The sequence below is a fragment of the Schistocerca nitens genome, chromosome 3 (genome assembly GCF_023898315.1).
Source record: "Schistocerca nitens isolate TAMUIC-IGC-003100 chromosome 3, iqSchNite1.1, whole genome shotgun sequence".
Taxonomy (NCBI): Eukaryota; Metazoa; Arthropoda; class Insecta; order Orthoptera; family Acrididae; genus Schistocerca; species Schistocerca nitens.
The window spans coordinates 170,360,244-170,374,779 of record NC_064616.1 but is presented as its reverse complement, the minus strand read 5'-3'; the positions used below and the strand labels follow the sequence as shown (position 1 = coordinate 170,374,779).

General features: G+C 43.1%; 1 protein-coding gene across 1 annotated transcript in view; it reads right to left on the bottom strand.

Moving 5' to 3' along the window:
* The window catches only part of LOC126248110 (dystrophin, isoforms A/C/F/G/H-like), a 1,130,095-nt gene that overhangs the window by 334,551 nt on the left and 781,008 nt on the right, over nucleotides 1-14,536 (bottom strand). Inside the window, exon 47 of the mRNA XM_049948788.1 lies at nucleotides 10,958-11,063. Within this exon, the coding sequence (XP_049804745.1) occupies nucleotides 10,958-11,063 (106 nt within the window). The remainder of the gene's footprint in view (nucleotides 1-10,957; nucleotides 11,064-14,536) is intronic.

Genomic DNA, 14,536 nt, shown 5'->3' with positions numbered 1-14,536 from the left:
TCTTCAAATGTGGTACTTGCTTGCAGCAAGGACCATTACATAATAGATGTTACAACACAGTGCAGTAGAGGAAAACTGACATTCAAATCATATGTCATTGTGTCTCATACTGAATAATGCTTTGAAACATAAGTACAGTTTCTTTCATTAACCAACCATCCGTTCACACAGACAACACTCGACTTAGTTAGGCAAAGCTGTGCTACGACTTTGCTGTCACTGAAGGTGCAACAATCTGATATGAGAACAGCTGACACGAAGTGGTCTCAATGGTACCGATTTTTAACGATCACTACGTGGGGGCCAGCTCCCAACTTATGGCGCCCTTACCACAACTAGTCTACTGGAGCTTGAAACATACCAATTTGTATAGTTTACCACTTAATAATACGATTGGTACATATGCGGCCCGCGGTGTCGTCCCCCAATATTAATACTGGCTCTTGAGCAAACAGCTTTGACGACCACTGGTCTAAGGCGTCCAGTCTGCCCGGGTTGCCGCCAAACACTTCTCCGACGATTGTCTGGTTGAAGGTATATGCGACACACATCGGTGAAGAGAAAGTGATGCCAATCGTGGGCGGTCCATTCGGCATGTTGTTGGGCCCATCTGTACCGCGCTGCATGGTGTGGTTGCAAAGCTGGACCTCGCCATGGACGTCGGGAATGGAGCTGGGCATCATGCAGCCTATTGCGCACAGTTTGAGTCGTAACACGACGTTCTGTGGCTACACGAAAAGCATTGTTTAACATTGTGGCGTTGCAGTCAGGGTTCCTTCGAGCCATAATCCGTAGGTAGCGGTCAACTACTGCAGTAGTAACCCTTGGGCGGCCTGAACGAGTCATGTCATCGACAGTTCCTGTCTCTTTGTGTCTTCACAATGGCCGAACAACCTCGCTTTGGTTTACTCCGAGACGCCTGGACACTTCTTCCCTTGCTGAGAGCCCTTCCTGGCACAAGGCAACAATGCGGACGCGATCGAACCGCGGTACTGACCGTCTAGGCACGGTTGAACTACAGACAACACGAGCCGTGCACCTCCTTCCTGGTGGAATGACTGTAACTGATCGGCTGTCGGACCCCCTCCGTCTAATAGGCGCTGCTCATGCATGGCTGTTTACATCTTTCGACGGGTTTAGTGACATTTCTGAACAGTCAAAGGGACTGTGTCTGTGATACAATATCATCAGACAACGTATATCTTCAGGAGTTCTGGGAACCGGGGCAAAGCAAAACTTTTTTTGACGTGTGAAATTTTCAGGATTGAGATTTCTGAATATCTGCATGTCTATGTGGCTCAAATTATCAAAGTGCCAAAGACATGAATGGTGGTCACTTTGAATATCTGCTATAGTCATGTTAGTGCTCTACTTCCTTCCCTGCTGTGTTTCTTTGTACCCTGGAACTCTGTTCTCCAGGTTACTTATATTTGCCCCACTCTGTATAATAATTTTTGTCTTACCATAATATTCTGAATACTACCATGCCTGGTGGACGTAAACGTCAGGATGGATTAAGTTGGTATGTACGCTGATGTATCTATTGTAGAATAAGATACGTACTGTGACATATACTCAGTGCTTTAACTCGATGAGAACAGCGTTTCCAGAAGTATTTATCCCAAACCGCATCTATATAAATTTTGTTGCAATCAACAACCACAAAATTCGTTGAGTACAAGGACACGTCTGTTTTCCCAAGCTACAGTCTACAGCTACACTAGAGGGGCACTGGTGGCGCAAGTCTTAACACAATTTTCATTGGCGGGTGGAAACTGAATTAGTACTTGCATTTCTGAAGTGGCCCATGTTCTGATTAAAAAATGAGTAACACTACTTTTATATCGTGTTCTTATTATGCTATCACGAATTTTATGGACTGGCTGTAGATGAGACCAACCACAGAAGAGACAGGTGAAACTATAAGCAAAAAGCAGTGCGTTGATAACTCAGTGTTCAACGTGTCTGAATAGTGACGATGTAGGTGAAGCAGATGTGGTGACTTGTGAAGCTTCAGATTTTCCCGGTTGTTGGAACGAAGAACAGAAGAAGTATTTCACTTACGAAAATTCGTGGCTTGAAGTGAAAAACAGATTTCTAGGATATTGGTTTCGCCGTGAAATCAGTGCACTTGGTATGGGAACATAAACGACGGAAAGGTAGAGGAGTGGATGGAACGTAAATTTAACACCAATGGTGACAACAAAGTGAAGTAACGATATAGCTAGACTATATGAATGCTAAGCATTGAAAAGCTACAGTGTAATGGAAACCACAACGTTAAAGGTGAGCATGTCGGTATTCCAGTTGCTATGGGTTTATTTATCGACTATCATTTTTTGTCTGTAGTTTGATATTTGAGTTTACATACTGTCATTTTGTCATTTCGAGACAGTGGGTGGAGCTGTGGACGCTAGAAAATGGAGAGCCATATTCTGCTGTATGAGTTCAACAGAAGGGTAACAGTAGCGGAGGCAGCAGAAACATTTGCGCCGTGTATGGGGATAATACTAGTAAACAGAGCATGGCAAGAAAATGGTTTTCTAGTTTTAAGGACGATCGTTTACACATTAATGAATCTCTACGTTCAAGAAGATCGTTTAAACACAGTAATACACAATGATCCACGTCAGTGTACTGGAGAACTGATGAATGTGACGGAACTGTGATCATTCTAACATCGTGCAACATTTTCATGCAATTTGTAACGTCCAAAAATAGGGTGTATGGGTATCGCATGCTCTAACCCAAAATCACACAAACCAACGGGTAGTTAGATGTATATCTCTGCTTGCTCGTCAGCGATGGGCTCGTGAACAACACCAACCATTCCTGTTCTGTATCGTTACTGTTGACGGGAAATAATGACTTTATGCTAACATAAGGAATAGAAAGAAATGGTTGAGTACAAACAAAGCAGAAACTACCCCGCAGAAAGACCTGACACATCCACAAAAGGTAATGTCATGCATCTGGTGGATCAGCGACGGTGTGGAGGACTACCAACTGCTTCCTCGAGGTGTTACCATCACTACTGACATTTATCGTCAATATCTGAAACGTCTTCCATACGCAGTTCAAAACTAACGACCAGGAAGACTGCGTGAAGTGATGCTACCCCACGATAATTCTGTAAGACTGACAAAAAAACTCTCTTCTTTTCTGATTTTCCATGTTTCACTGCCATGCAATACTGAGCTCCAAACATACATTCTCACAAATTTCTGCCTCAAATTAAGTCTGTGTCGGGAAGTCATTCCTCACCCACCTTATTCACCTGATCTTGTGCCCGCAGAGTTTTACCTTTTCCGCTCTTTGTGGAACAAATTCAACAAATTTCCCTTCCGGGTGAAAATGCGCTCCAAAAGCGGCTCGACGAGTTCTTCGCCTCAAAACCAAGTGATTTCTACACTCAGGGAATCGAAAAATTACCCCACCGTTGGTAGACTTGTCAACAGTGAAGGAGAACATATTATTGGTGACTAAAGCCTCTTATGTGTATATGTAGCGTATATTAACACTATAGAAAAATGCTAGGAATTTACGCACCAACCCAATAGCACACACCAGGTTCCAAGAACAGTACGGTGAATTAACTGATATATATCTGGCAACATATTTTAAAAATACGTAAGTACACCATCAGAGATGCAGAGAAACGTCTTGCAGTAAAGAACAAACTAATATAAAGCAGCGATGTCTGTTACTGCAGCCACTCATACATCTGGAAACTTGTGTGACACAGAAGAGTGAAATATTAAGTTTTGTAACTAAATCGAAAAAAAGTAGCTAAATATGTTTGCGATGTGCAGCTAGTGCATAAAACAGTTATGATAATGGGTTCTCAAAACGTTCCGTTCTGTTAGGAACTGCTAATTCATCTGTTAACACTTTTCTATTGAGATGTATGTATTCAAAACGACTCTAGATTGGAGCTAAATCATTAGATAAACATACATTCTTTACGAAAATAAAATACGGTACTTCACCATTCTCCGGTCTTTTCATAATGAAAACTGCTGCAGAGAATGGGAGATTTACTCGAATAGCACACGTCTGATTACGATGTCGACAGCAAGGTCGAAACACCAGGAATGTGAATTCGAGGCTGTCACAAAAGACTGGACGTTAATTCGGATGCTCTGCTGGGAGGTGAGCGTGAATGTGTTCCATTGTAGCACTCGCCCTGTCTTGTTCCCAGTCGCTGCACTGCGTTTAATATAAGCGCGGAGAGACCGCAGAAACACAAACACTGTCTCACTCGGCTTTCTGAAGCGAGAAAATTTGATTAAGTCATGGCCCTTTGTGCTATAATCCATTTACGGTTCTCTCTCAATTTCTCGGAATCGACAGAAGCATGTATTGAACCATTAAGCAATCTGCCGGCGCACAATTATTGTATACGTTATTAAAGGCGTAAAATCTTACGTTTGTAGTACATGATGTTTTAGTCGACATATTTTCAAGAGATTTCACCTCAAACATGTCAACAGAAAAAAAAGCTATTTTGACAAGAAGGGTATTGCGCCGAAATAAGATATGCCCTGCGCGAACGGCAAAGAAAGATTCCGATGGCTTTGTTGAACTTGGCACTCACGGGAACAACTTCAGCTAAGAAGAGCGCGCCAGCCGGAATGTTGAAATGCCCGCCGCCGTGGAGTGTGTCGCCCGGCCTTCTGAAGTTTCCACGGACGGACAGTGTCACGTCCATACTGCGCCTCGTAAATTAAGAAACAAAGATGAAAAAGTTGCGCACAGCTGAAAAGATCTAAGAAAAAGTAAAGTAGTGGCAGCAGACTCTTGCAAAATAAAGCTGAAGTTCCGAACGCCTGTGATGTAATAGATGACGCACTGATGGTGCATTTTACATGTCTAGTTTACTGAACATTTGCGTCAGAGAGCTTGTAAGTTTCCGGCAAAAAGTTATACGCCACGCTTTTTTAACTTGCGAGAGACGTTCAATCAGAATTCACTCCACTCGACAGAGACAGCATCTTTCTAGAGATTACACACAGACAGAGGTTAATCTAGTCATCGTACTGAACACTGGACAGCTTCCGAAACCGTAATTCAATCGCTGATGTGCGGTAGTGGTTAAGAAAACCGACTGTTATTCCAGACGCCTTGCAAGGTGCGGCAGTGGTAAGACACTCGACTCGTATTTAGAAGGATAGTGGTTCAAATCGCCTTCCGGCCATCCAGAATTTAGGTTTTCATGGATTCTCTAAATCGTTTCCAGTGATTTCTGAACGTATGCAGAAATTTACACAGCTTGACACGAAGATTTGTTTCAAATAAAGCATTTCTAATGTTAGCCCACACTGCATTGTAATGTAGTTGCGTGACTTCTTGATTACGGAATAGTTTTCTTCATACAGCATTCGTACTGAGTGTGTTTGGTTAAATAGATAACCTGGAACACTATGGTAACTTCCATTCATGAACCAAGATATTAACTAGATTAGAGGAACGGGGAAGAAACAGAAAGGAGTAGGTGGGAAAACGCGACTCCCCGCCGTAAAGGGCGGGGCGGTATTGCCATAGCGAAAGTTGAAAATGAATGCTGGACCAAGACTCGAACCCGGATGGGCCGACAGAACAAACAACACCCAGTTACATTAAAATGTTAAGACCAACAGGTAAATAGCGTGTAAGTCGACCTCTCGAGCGCAACACAGCAGTGACAAGTCCTCGGTATATTTCGGAGGCATGTTACACCAAATACTTACGCACAGGTCACGCAGTTCGCGCCGGCCGAAGTGGCCGTGCGGTTAAAGGCGCTGCAGCCTGGAACCGCGAGGCCGCAACGGTCGCAGGTTCGAATCCTGCCTCGGGCATGGATGTTTGTGATGTCCTTAGGTTAGTTAGGTTTAACTAGTTCTAAGTTCTAGGGGACTAATGACCTCAGCAGTTGAGTCCCATAGTGCTCAGAGCCATTTGAACCACGCAGTTCGCGTAAATCAGGGGCCGAGCGTACCATACGTGTGCCATTCAGATCAGGCGAATTTTGTGACCAAGATATCAAAGTCCGCTCTTTATGATGTTCTTCTGACCACTGTAGCACAATTCTGGCTTTGTGACACGCGAAGTTATCTTGTTGGTCCGCTACAGTGTTCACATAGTCCACGCCGTCACGGTGCCTTTGATTACAACATGTCGCATGGAAAACCACATAAATGTCCCCCACAGCAGAATGCTGTCCCCACCGACCTGTGTCAGTGGCGAAGACCGTACTAGGTGCCGCCGTATCTGGACACGACCGTTGCTCTCCTGCATAGCCCCATATTCATAACCGTACGCTCAACACTGTGCTCTGGAACATTTCCTCGCACCAGTAATGTAATCTGTCGTCATGTATTCGACAAATGGCCCCCTATTCTGCTTTGCAGAGCGGGTAAGCCTTCGAACTCCACGTTGTCTGGTGAGGAGTGAACATTCAACTCTTCGTTGCCTCCTCATGGTTTCTTTGTCCAGTTGCTTTCTACTGACGCTCACGAATTTCCCAGCTACGTTTTTTCATCTCTTTAGGAAGAATACAGCACATTTTGAGCGGTGATTTGTTGCTGTACATGAGTCAGTTCACCACTTCACGTCAGAAATCAAGCAGCAACCAAAGCAGTTTTTAACAACCGAGACGCATTCACCGAAAATTGGCGAAGTCAGACTTAGCTGCAGAAGGATAATTGCCACGGTTTTGTAGGATTGTAGGAGGGACAATATATTCTTCTCAACGATTATATCGAAAATGTCAGGATAATAAATTACGAATACCACATACGTCTTCTGCCTTAATCCGAAAAAAAGAAAAAATAGGTCAGGCCTGGAAAGGAACATCATCAGTACAGTTCACGTGCCAATAAATGTGCTTTCACAATGGGACAATCAACTCATGCCGGATATTTTTTTGTCATCAGTCTTCTGGTTGGTTTGATGCGGCCCGTTACGAATTCCTCTGCTGTGCAAACCTCATCATTTCGGAGTAGCACTTGCAATCTACGTCCTCAGTTATTTGCTGGATGTATTCCAATCTCTACGTTCCTCTGCAGATTTTACCCTCGACAGCTCCCTCTAGTACAATGGAAGTAATTTCCTGATGTCTTAACAGATATCTTACCATCCTATCCCTTCTGCTTGTCAGTGTTTTCCATATATTCCTTTCCTCACCGATTCTCTGGAGAACCTCCTCATTCCTTACCTTATCAGTCCATCTAATTTTCAAAATTCTTCTGTAGCACCACATTTCATACGCTTCGATTCTCTTCTTTCCCGGTTTTCCCACAGTCTGTGTTTCACTACCATACAATGCTTTGCTTCAAACGTACATTCTCAGAAATGTCTTCCTCAAATTAAGGCCTATGTTTGATACCAGTAGATTTTTCTTAGCCAGGAACGCCCTTTTTGTCAGTGTTAGTCAGCTTTTTATGTCCATCTTGCTCCGACTGTCATGAATTATTTTGCTACCTAGGTAGTAGAATTTCTTAACTTCATTACTTCATGATTAACAATCCCGATGTTCAATTTCCCCCTGTTTTCATTTCTGCTATCTCTCGTTACTCTCGTCTTTCTTCAAATTACTCTTAGTCCATATTCTGTACTCATTACACTGTGCACTCCATTCAACACATGCTGTAATTCTTCTTCACGTTTATTGAGGACAGCAATGTCATCAGTGAATCTTATCACTCTTGAACCTTCCTTTTATTTCCGTCATTGCTTCTTCGAAGTATAGACTAAACAGTAGGGACTAAATAATAAATCATTGTATTACACCCTTTTGAATCCGAGCACTTCGCTCTTGGTCTTCCACTCTAATTGTTCCCTCCTGGCTCTTGAACATATTGTGTATTACCCGTATTTCCATGCAGCTTACCCTTTTTTTTCTCAGAATTTAGAACATCTTGCACATTTTACGCTGTCGAATGCTTTTTCCAGACCGACAAATACTATGAGCGTGTCTTGATTTTTCTTTAGTGCTGCTTCCATTATCAACCGCAACGTCAGGATTGCCTCTTTGGTTCCTTTATCTTTCCTAAAGCCAAACTGGTCGTTATCTAACACATCCTCAATTTTCTTTTCCATTCTTCTGTGTATTATTTTTGTCAGCAACTTGGATGCATGGGTTGTTAAGCTGATTGTGTGGTAATTCTCACACATGTCAGCTCTTGCAGAATTCGGAATTGTGTAGATGACGTTTTTCCGAAAGTCGAATGATATATCGCCAGACTCAATACATTCTACACACCAATGGGAATAGTCCTTTGGTTGGCACTTCCCCCAATGATTTAAGAGATTCCTCCTGCCTTTCTTGACTTCTAAGTCTTCCAAAGCTCTTTTAAATTCTTATTCTAATACTGGATCCCCTATCTCTTCTATATCGACTCCCGTTTCTTCTTCTATCACGTCATCAGACAAGTCTTTCCCTCATAGAGGCCTTCAGTGTACTCTTCCACGTATTTACCACCCTTGCGAATTTCAGCGAAGGTTGTTTTGACTTTTCTATATGCTGTCTCCGTCCTTCCGACAGTCATGTCTTTTTCGACTTCTTCACATTTTTCATGCAGCCATTTCACCTTAGCTTCCCTGCACTTCCCATTTCTTCGTTTCAAAGTGATTTGTACTTCTATATTCCTGAATTTCCCTACATATTTTTGCACTTCCTTCTTTCGTCGATTAACTGGCGTATTTCTTCTGTTACCCACGGTTCCTTCTCACTAATCTTCTTTGTTCCTATGTTTTCCTTTGCAGCTTCCATGATTGCGCTTTATAGATATGTCCATTCTTCTTCAACTGAACCGCTCACTGAGCTATTCCTTATCGCAGTATCAATAACCGACGAAAATTCCTTCCGTAGTACTTCCGTATCCCACTTCTTTGCGCACTAATTCCTCCTAACTAGCCTCCTAAACTTCATCACTACTAGATTGTGATCTTAGTCTATATCTGCTCCTGGGTACGCCTTACAATCCAGTATCTGATTTCTGAATCTGTGCCTGACCATGATGTTATCTAACAGAACTCTTCCCGTATCTGCTGGCCTTCTCCAAGTATATCTCCTACTTTTATGATTATTGAACAGAGCATTCGCTATTAATAGCTAAAATTTATCGCAGAACTCAATCTTTCTCCTCTCTCATTCCTACTACTAAGCCCATATTCTCTAGCAATTCTTTCTTCTCTCCTTCCCCTACAACCACATTCAAACCCCCCCCCCCCCATGACTATTAGAGTTTCATCTTCCTCTGCGTACCGAATTACCCGTTCAGTATCCTCATATATTTCATATCTCTCTTCATCTTCGGAATGCGACGTCGGCATGTATACCTGAACTATCGTGGTTGGTGTTAGTTTGCTAACGATTGTGACGAGAACAAAGCTGCCAGTGGACTGTTCTCTGCTCTACCTTCCAATTAATACATAATCCCATTTCCGTTATACCGTACCATTTTCTGCGGTTGTTGATACACCCTATACTCAGCTGACTAGAAATCCTTGTCTTCTTTCGATTTCACTTCACTGACCCCCAACTATGTATAGACTGAGCCTTGGCACTTCCCTTTTCAAACTTTTAGCTTCCCTACCACTTTCAAACATCTGGAATTCCATCCCAACTCGTAGAACTTTATCCTTGTGTTGATTATTCAATCTCTCTACTCACGGTCACCTCCCTTTTGACAGTCCCTTCCCGGATAACCGAATGATGGAGTTGTCCGGAATTTTTGCCAATGGCGAGATCATCGGGACACTTTTTCAATTACAAGTCACCTGTCCTGTGGGTACACATGTGCCTTTAATGCAGTGGTTTCCATTTCCTTCCGCATCCTCATGCCGTTGATCACTGCCGATTCTTCCGCCTTTAGGGGCAGTTTCCCACACGACGGGCAACAGACTGCCCAGAACCTGTGCCCGCTCCTCCGCCCACTTGTACAAGGCCGCTGGCTGAATGAGTGTAACTTCGTATGCCGGAAGTCTTCGGCCGTCATTGTTGACACTTTTGATTCAAAATTTAAGCAATAGCGGGTTTCGAACCCAGGACCGAGGCCGTTCTGATTAGTACTCAAATATGTTACCCCCTTTTTCGCCCTGACTTCATTTTGTTCTTTAATGTTCGTTGGATTTGTCATGGGGGGACGTCTCGTGAAACCTGTTCAAGTTCGTCGTCGATCCCTTCACTCAGTTTTTTCTTACAGTGGACAGCTAACCGTCTGACCAAACACGCTGAGCTACCGTGCCGGCAAACCCCTAGATCATGGGGAGAAACATATGTAGAGAAAATAATAAAACTCTTGCACGTAATACACTACGAAAATAAAGCTAAATCCCGTGCCAACATTCCAGTGCTGAACAATTCTGAAAACTTAACTGTTTCTTACGGGAGGGCAACCCGTGATGCTACAGCAGTTAAACTGTACTTTACGTGACAGAGAAATTAGTTCCGACCTCGCTCCGCAAATGTAACACCGTCTAGTATCTTTCAAAAGCTTACATTTCGTCAATAATATCTCGTGTCTTCTAATATTTTGAAGTAGGCGTGTATCGTCCCAACGCGCAAAGAGCAATAAAATGAAGATTTTGCCTTAACGTCATTTCAACAGAGTAGAACAGAAACGCTATGTTCACACACAGTATTATGAGTACTTTAAAAAATGTAAATTTGCATTAGTAGGTGTAAATATATCAAATACATTGCAGCGTACTGCGCTTTAAAATATGCTGTACCTGTTCCTCTGTGAGTGAAAATGATAGCACTGTCCGAAAGCAGCAAGATCAACTTACTGTATTGATGTACCTACATTAAGTAAGACTTGGATGACAATAAACATTTCCAACTTCAAAAATGTGTGAGTGATACTTTGCGAAAAATGAAAGAATAGGAAGATTTTGAAGTTATTAAAAAGACATGAAGCAAGCAACGTGGTTATACCCCTTCCCGCCAGACACAATACAAATTGCGACATACCTTTGCCGTGCAACTGTTGACGGTTGGAATCGGCTTTGAGGTTTTCTGCCGTGTGAACCAGCTCGTCGAGCTGGGGCTTCTTCTGTTCCAACTCACGCAGGACATTCTGCAAAAAACAAATACCAATAGTAGTGTCACGTTATTCTTTTTAACAAAGTTTTGTGACAGTATTAACTATGATGATGATGGTGGTGGTGGTGGTGGTGGTGGTGGTGATAATCTTGAGCAAACAATTGCATAGTTTCACAAAATTTCTTTTTTATGTCCGCCATGACCGGTTCTGAGCATCTATGCTAAGCTTCAGACAGCAACATTCATGTGTTATCTATACTACTATATAAGGAGAAGTGATTGTTTAACGTTGTTACCAAAAATCTCGAAAGGTTGTTAACAAAAAATGGCTCTGAGCACTATGCGACTTAACTACGTAGGTCATCAGTCACCTAGAACTTAGAACTAATTAAACCTAACTAACCTAAGGACATCACACACATCCATGCCCGAGGCAGGATTCGAACCTGCGACCGTAGCGGTCACGCGGTTGTTAACAGATTTGCTTCAAATTTATACACGACACTCTAATAAAGATTCATACAGAAATAGTACATAAATTGTTTTAACAATATATATATATATATATATATATATATATATATATATATATATATATATATGTGTGTGTGTGTGTGTGTGTGTGTGTGAATTCCTAAGGGACCAACCTGCCGAGGTCATCGGTCCCTAGACTAATACACTACTTAAACTAACTTACGCTAAAGACAACACGCACACCCATGCCCGAGGAAGGACTCGAACCTCCGGCGGGAGGGGCTGCGCAGTCCGTGACATTATGACTCTAACCGCGCGGCCATTCCACGCCGGCGTTTTAACAACAACGCACAGGCCATCTGTTAGTCCCGTCTGCGAAAAAGAAACTGCTGCGCTGTACTCTGTTCAGAAAATGTGCAATTTTGCATTCTTTCTCATAGTCAGTTTTAATATGATATCAGGACTTTCACACCACTAGAAAAAATGTTTCTCCCATACATATTCTTTAAAAACTGTATACGCAACTATCTACATCATGCTCCGCAAGCTACCTAATGGTGTGTGGCGGAGTGTACTTTCGGTACCACTATCTGATCCCTCCAACCTTGTTCCACTAGCCGGCCGGAATGGCCGTGCGGCTCTAGGCGCTACAGTCTGGAACCGCGTGACCGCTACGGTCGCAGGTTCGAATCCTGCCTCGGGCATAGATGTGTGTGATGTCCTTAGGTTAGTTAGGTTTAAGTAGTTCTAAGTTCTAGGGGACTGATGACCTCAGAAGTTAAGTCCCATAGTGCTCAGAGCCTTGTTCCACTCGCGAATAGTGCGTGGGAAAAATTATTGTCGGTAAGCCTCTGCATTAGCTCTAGTTTCTCGAATTTTCTCCTCGTGGTCAATACGCGAGATGTATGTGGGGGGCTGTAACATGATGTGCGACTCTTCCTGAAAAGTACTGTCCCGAAATTTCAATAGTGAATCTCTTCGTGATGCACAACGTCTGCCAGTGGAGTTTGTTTAGCATCTCCGTAACGCTCTCTCGCCAGCTAAACGTTCGCGTGACGAAACGCGCCGCTCATCGTTAGATCTTCTCTATCTCCTCTATCAGTCCTATCTGATAGGGATCCTAGACAGATGAACAATACCCAAGAAGTCCTATCTGATAGGGATCCTAGACAGATGAACAATACCCAAGAATCGGGCGAGCAAGCGCCTTATAAGACACTTCTTTCGTGGATGAGTTACATTTCCCCAAGATTCTTCCGATGAATCTGATTCTGGTGTCTGCTCTTCCCACTATCTATTTTATACGGTCACTCCACTTAAGGTCGCTCTGGATAGTTACGCCTAGATATTTTACGGCAGACTCTGTCTCCAGCTGTTTGTCATCAACAGTGTACCAGTACAGATAGCTGTACAGATGTAGACTTCTTTTCCTATTTATGCGCAATATGTTTAGGGTCAACTGCCGGAGCCTGCACCATTCATCAATTCTCTGCAGGCCGGCCGGGGTGGCCGAGCGGTTCTAGGCGCTACAGTCTGCAACCGCGCGACCGCTGCGGTCGCAGGTTCGAAGTCTGCCTCGGGCATGGATGTGTGTGACGTCTTTAGGTTAGTTAGGTTTCAGTAGTTCTAAGTTCTAGGAGACTGATGACCTCAGCAGTTAAGTCCCATAGTGCCCAGAGCCATTTGAACCAATTCTCTACAGATCGTTCTGCAAATTCTTACTACCTTCAGGCGTTGCTACTTTGGTATAGAGAACTGCATCATCTACGAATAGCCTTAGAGAGCATTCGACGCTTTCTACTACATCATTTAATATATATTTGTAAACAGCAACGGTCCTATCACACTTCAGAATGGTACCCCGGATATTAACTTTACATCTGTCGAATTAGTTCCGTTAAGAGCGACGTGGTCAGTTCTATCTGCAAGAAAGTCTTGAATCCATTCGCAGGTCTGCTCCGATACTCCGTAAGCTCGTATTTTTTTCATTAAACGGCAATGAGGGACGGTGTCAAATGCCTTACTGAAATCAAGGAACACGGCATCAACCTGAACGCCGTTGTCCACTGCGCTGTGCATCTCATGGAGGAACTGAGCGAGCCATGTTTCGCAGGATCTCTGTTTGCGGAATCCGTGTTGATTTTTATACAGCAGATGTTCATTTTTCAAGAATGTCATAATTCTTGAGCATAAAACACGTTCCATAATTCTACAACAGATTGAAGTCAACGATATAGGTCCATAATTGTGTAGATCTGTCTTACGGCCTTTCTTAAAAACAGGAATGACCTGCTCTTTTTTCGTTCGGTACCTTTCGGTGCTCGAGCGATCTACCATAAATTACTGCTAGAAGGGAAGCAAGTTTCGTTTTTTTCCTCGCAGATGGTTTTCACACAAAAGAGGGACGTTTTATTTATAGCTTTACGGCATATAATTAGAATAATTCTACGGCATATTTAATGTGCAATAAAAATAATCAAGGTGTAAGATCAGAGAGAGGGAGGAAGAGGAGATGTAAAGGGGGTGGGGGGAGGTAGGAAGTGGAGTAGAGAAGTGGACGGAGGAGATGGACAGAGAGGGGGCAGCAGGAAGAAATGGAGGGAAGGGAGGAGGAGAAGATGGACAAAGAGAGGGGAGGAGGTGACGGACAGTGATTTTTGAAAGGGGGGGAGGGGAAGGATGAGGAGACAGAGGAAGAGATGGACAGAGATGGGTGGAAAAGGGGACGAGGACCTATATCCAATTCTCATACATATTGAGCAATTGCGAAGCATTGCTGGGATTGCTAGTACAGTATATCGCAAATCAAAATGGTTAGGTTGGAAGGGAACAGATGTTTAAACCAACAAATGGACCCCACAGGAAACATACAAAAATCAACGATAAGGGAACAAGTTTCATCTTATTCAAATCATCCTGAAACGTTGTTTTGGGTTCCTCATTGTTACCACACAGAGACATACACAAAGGGAAGTTACCAAATGGGAACATTTTTAACCAAAATGATCATGTGTTGATCGATGAAACACGTAA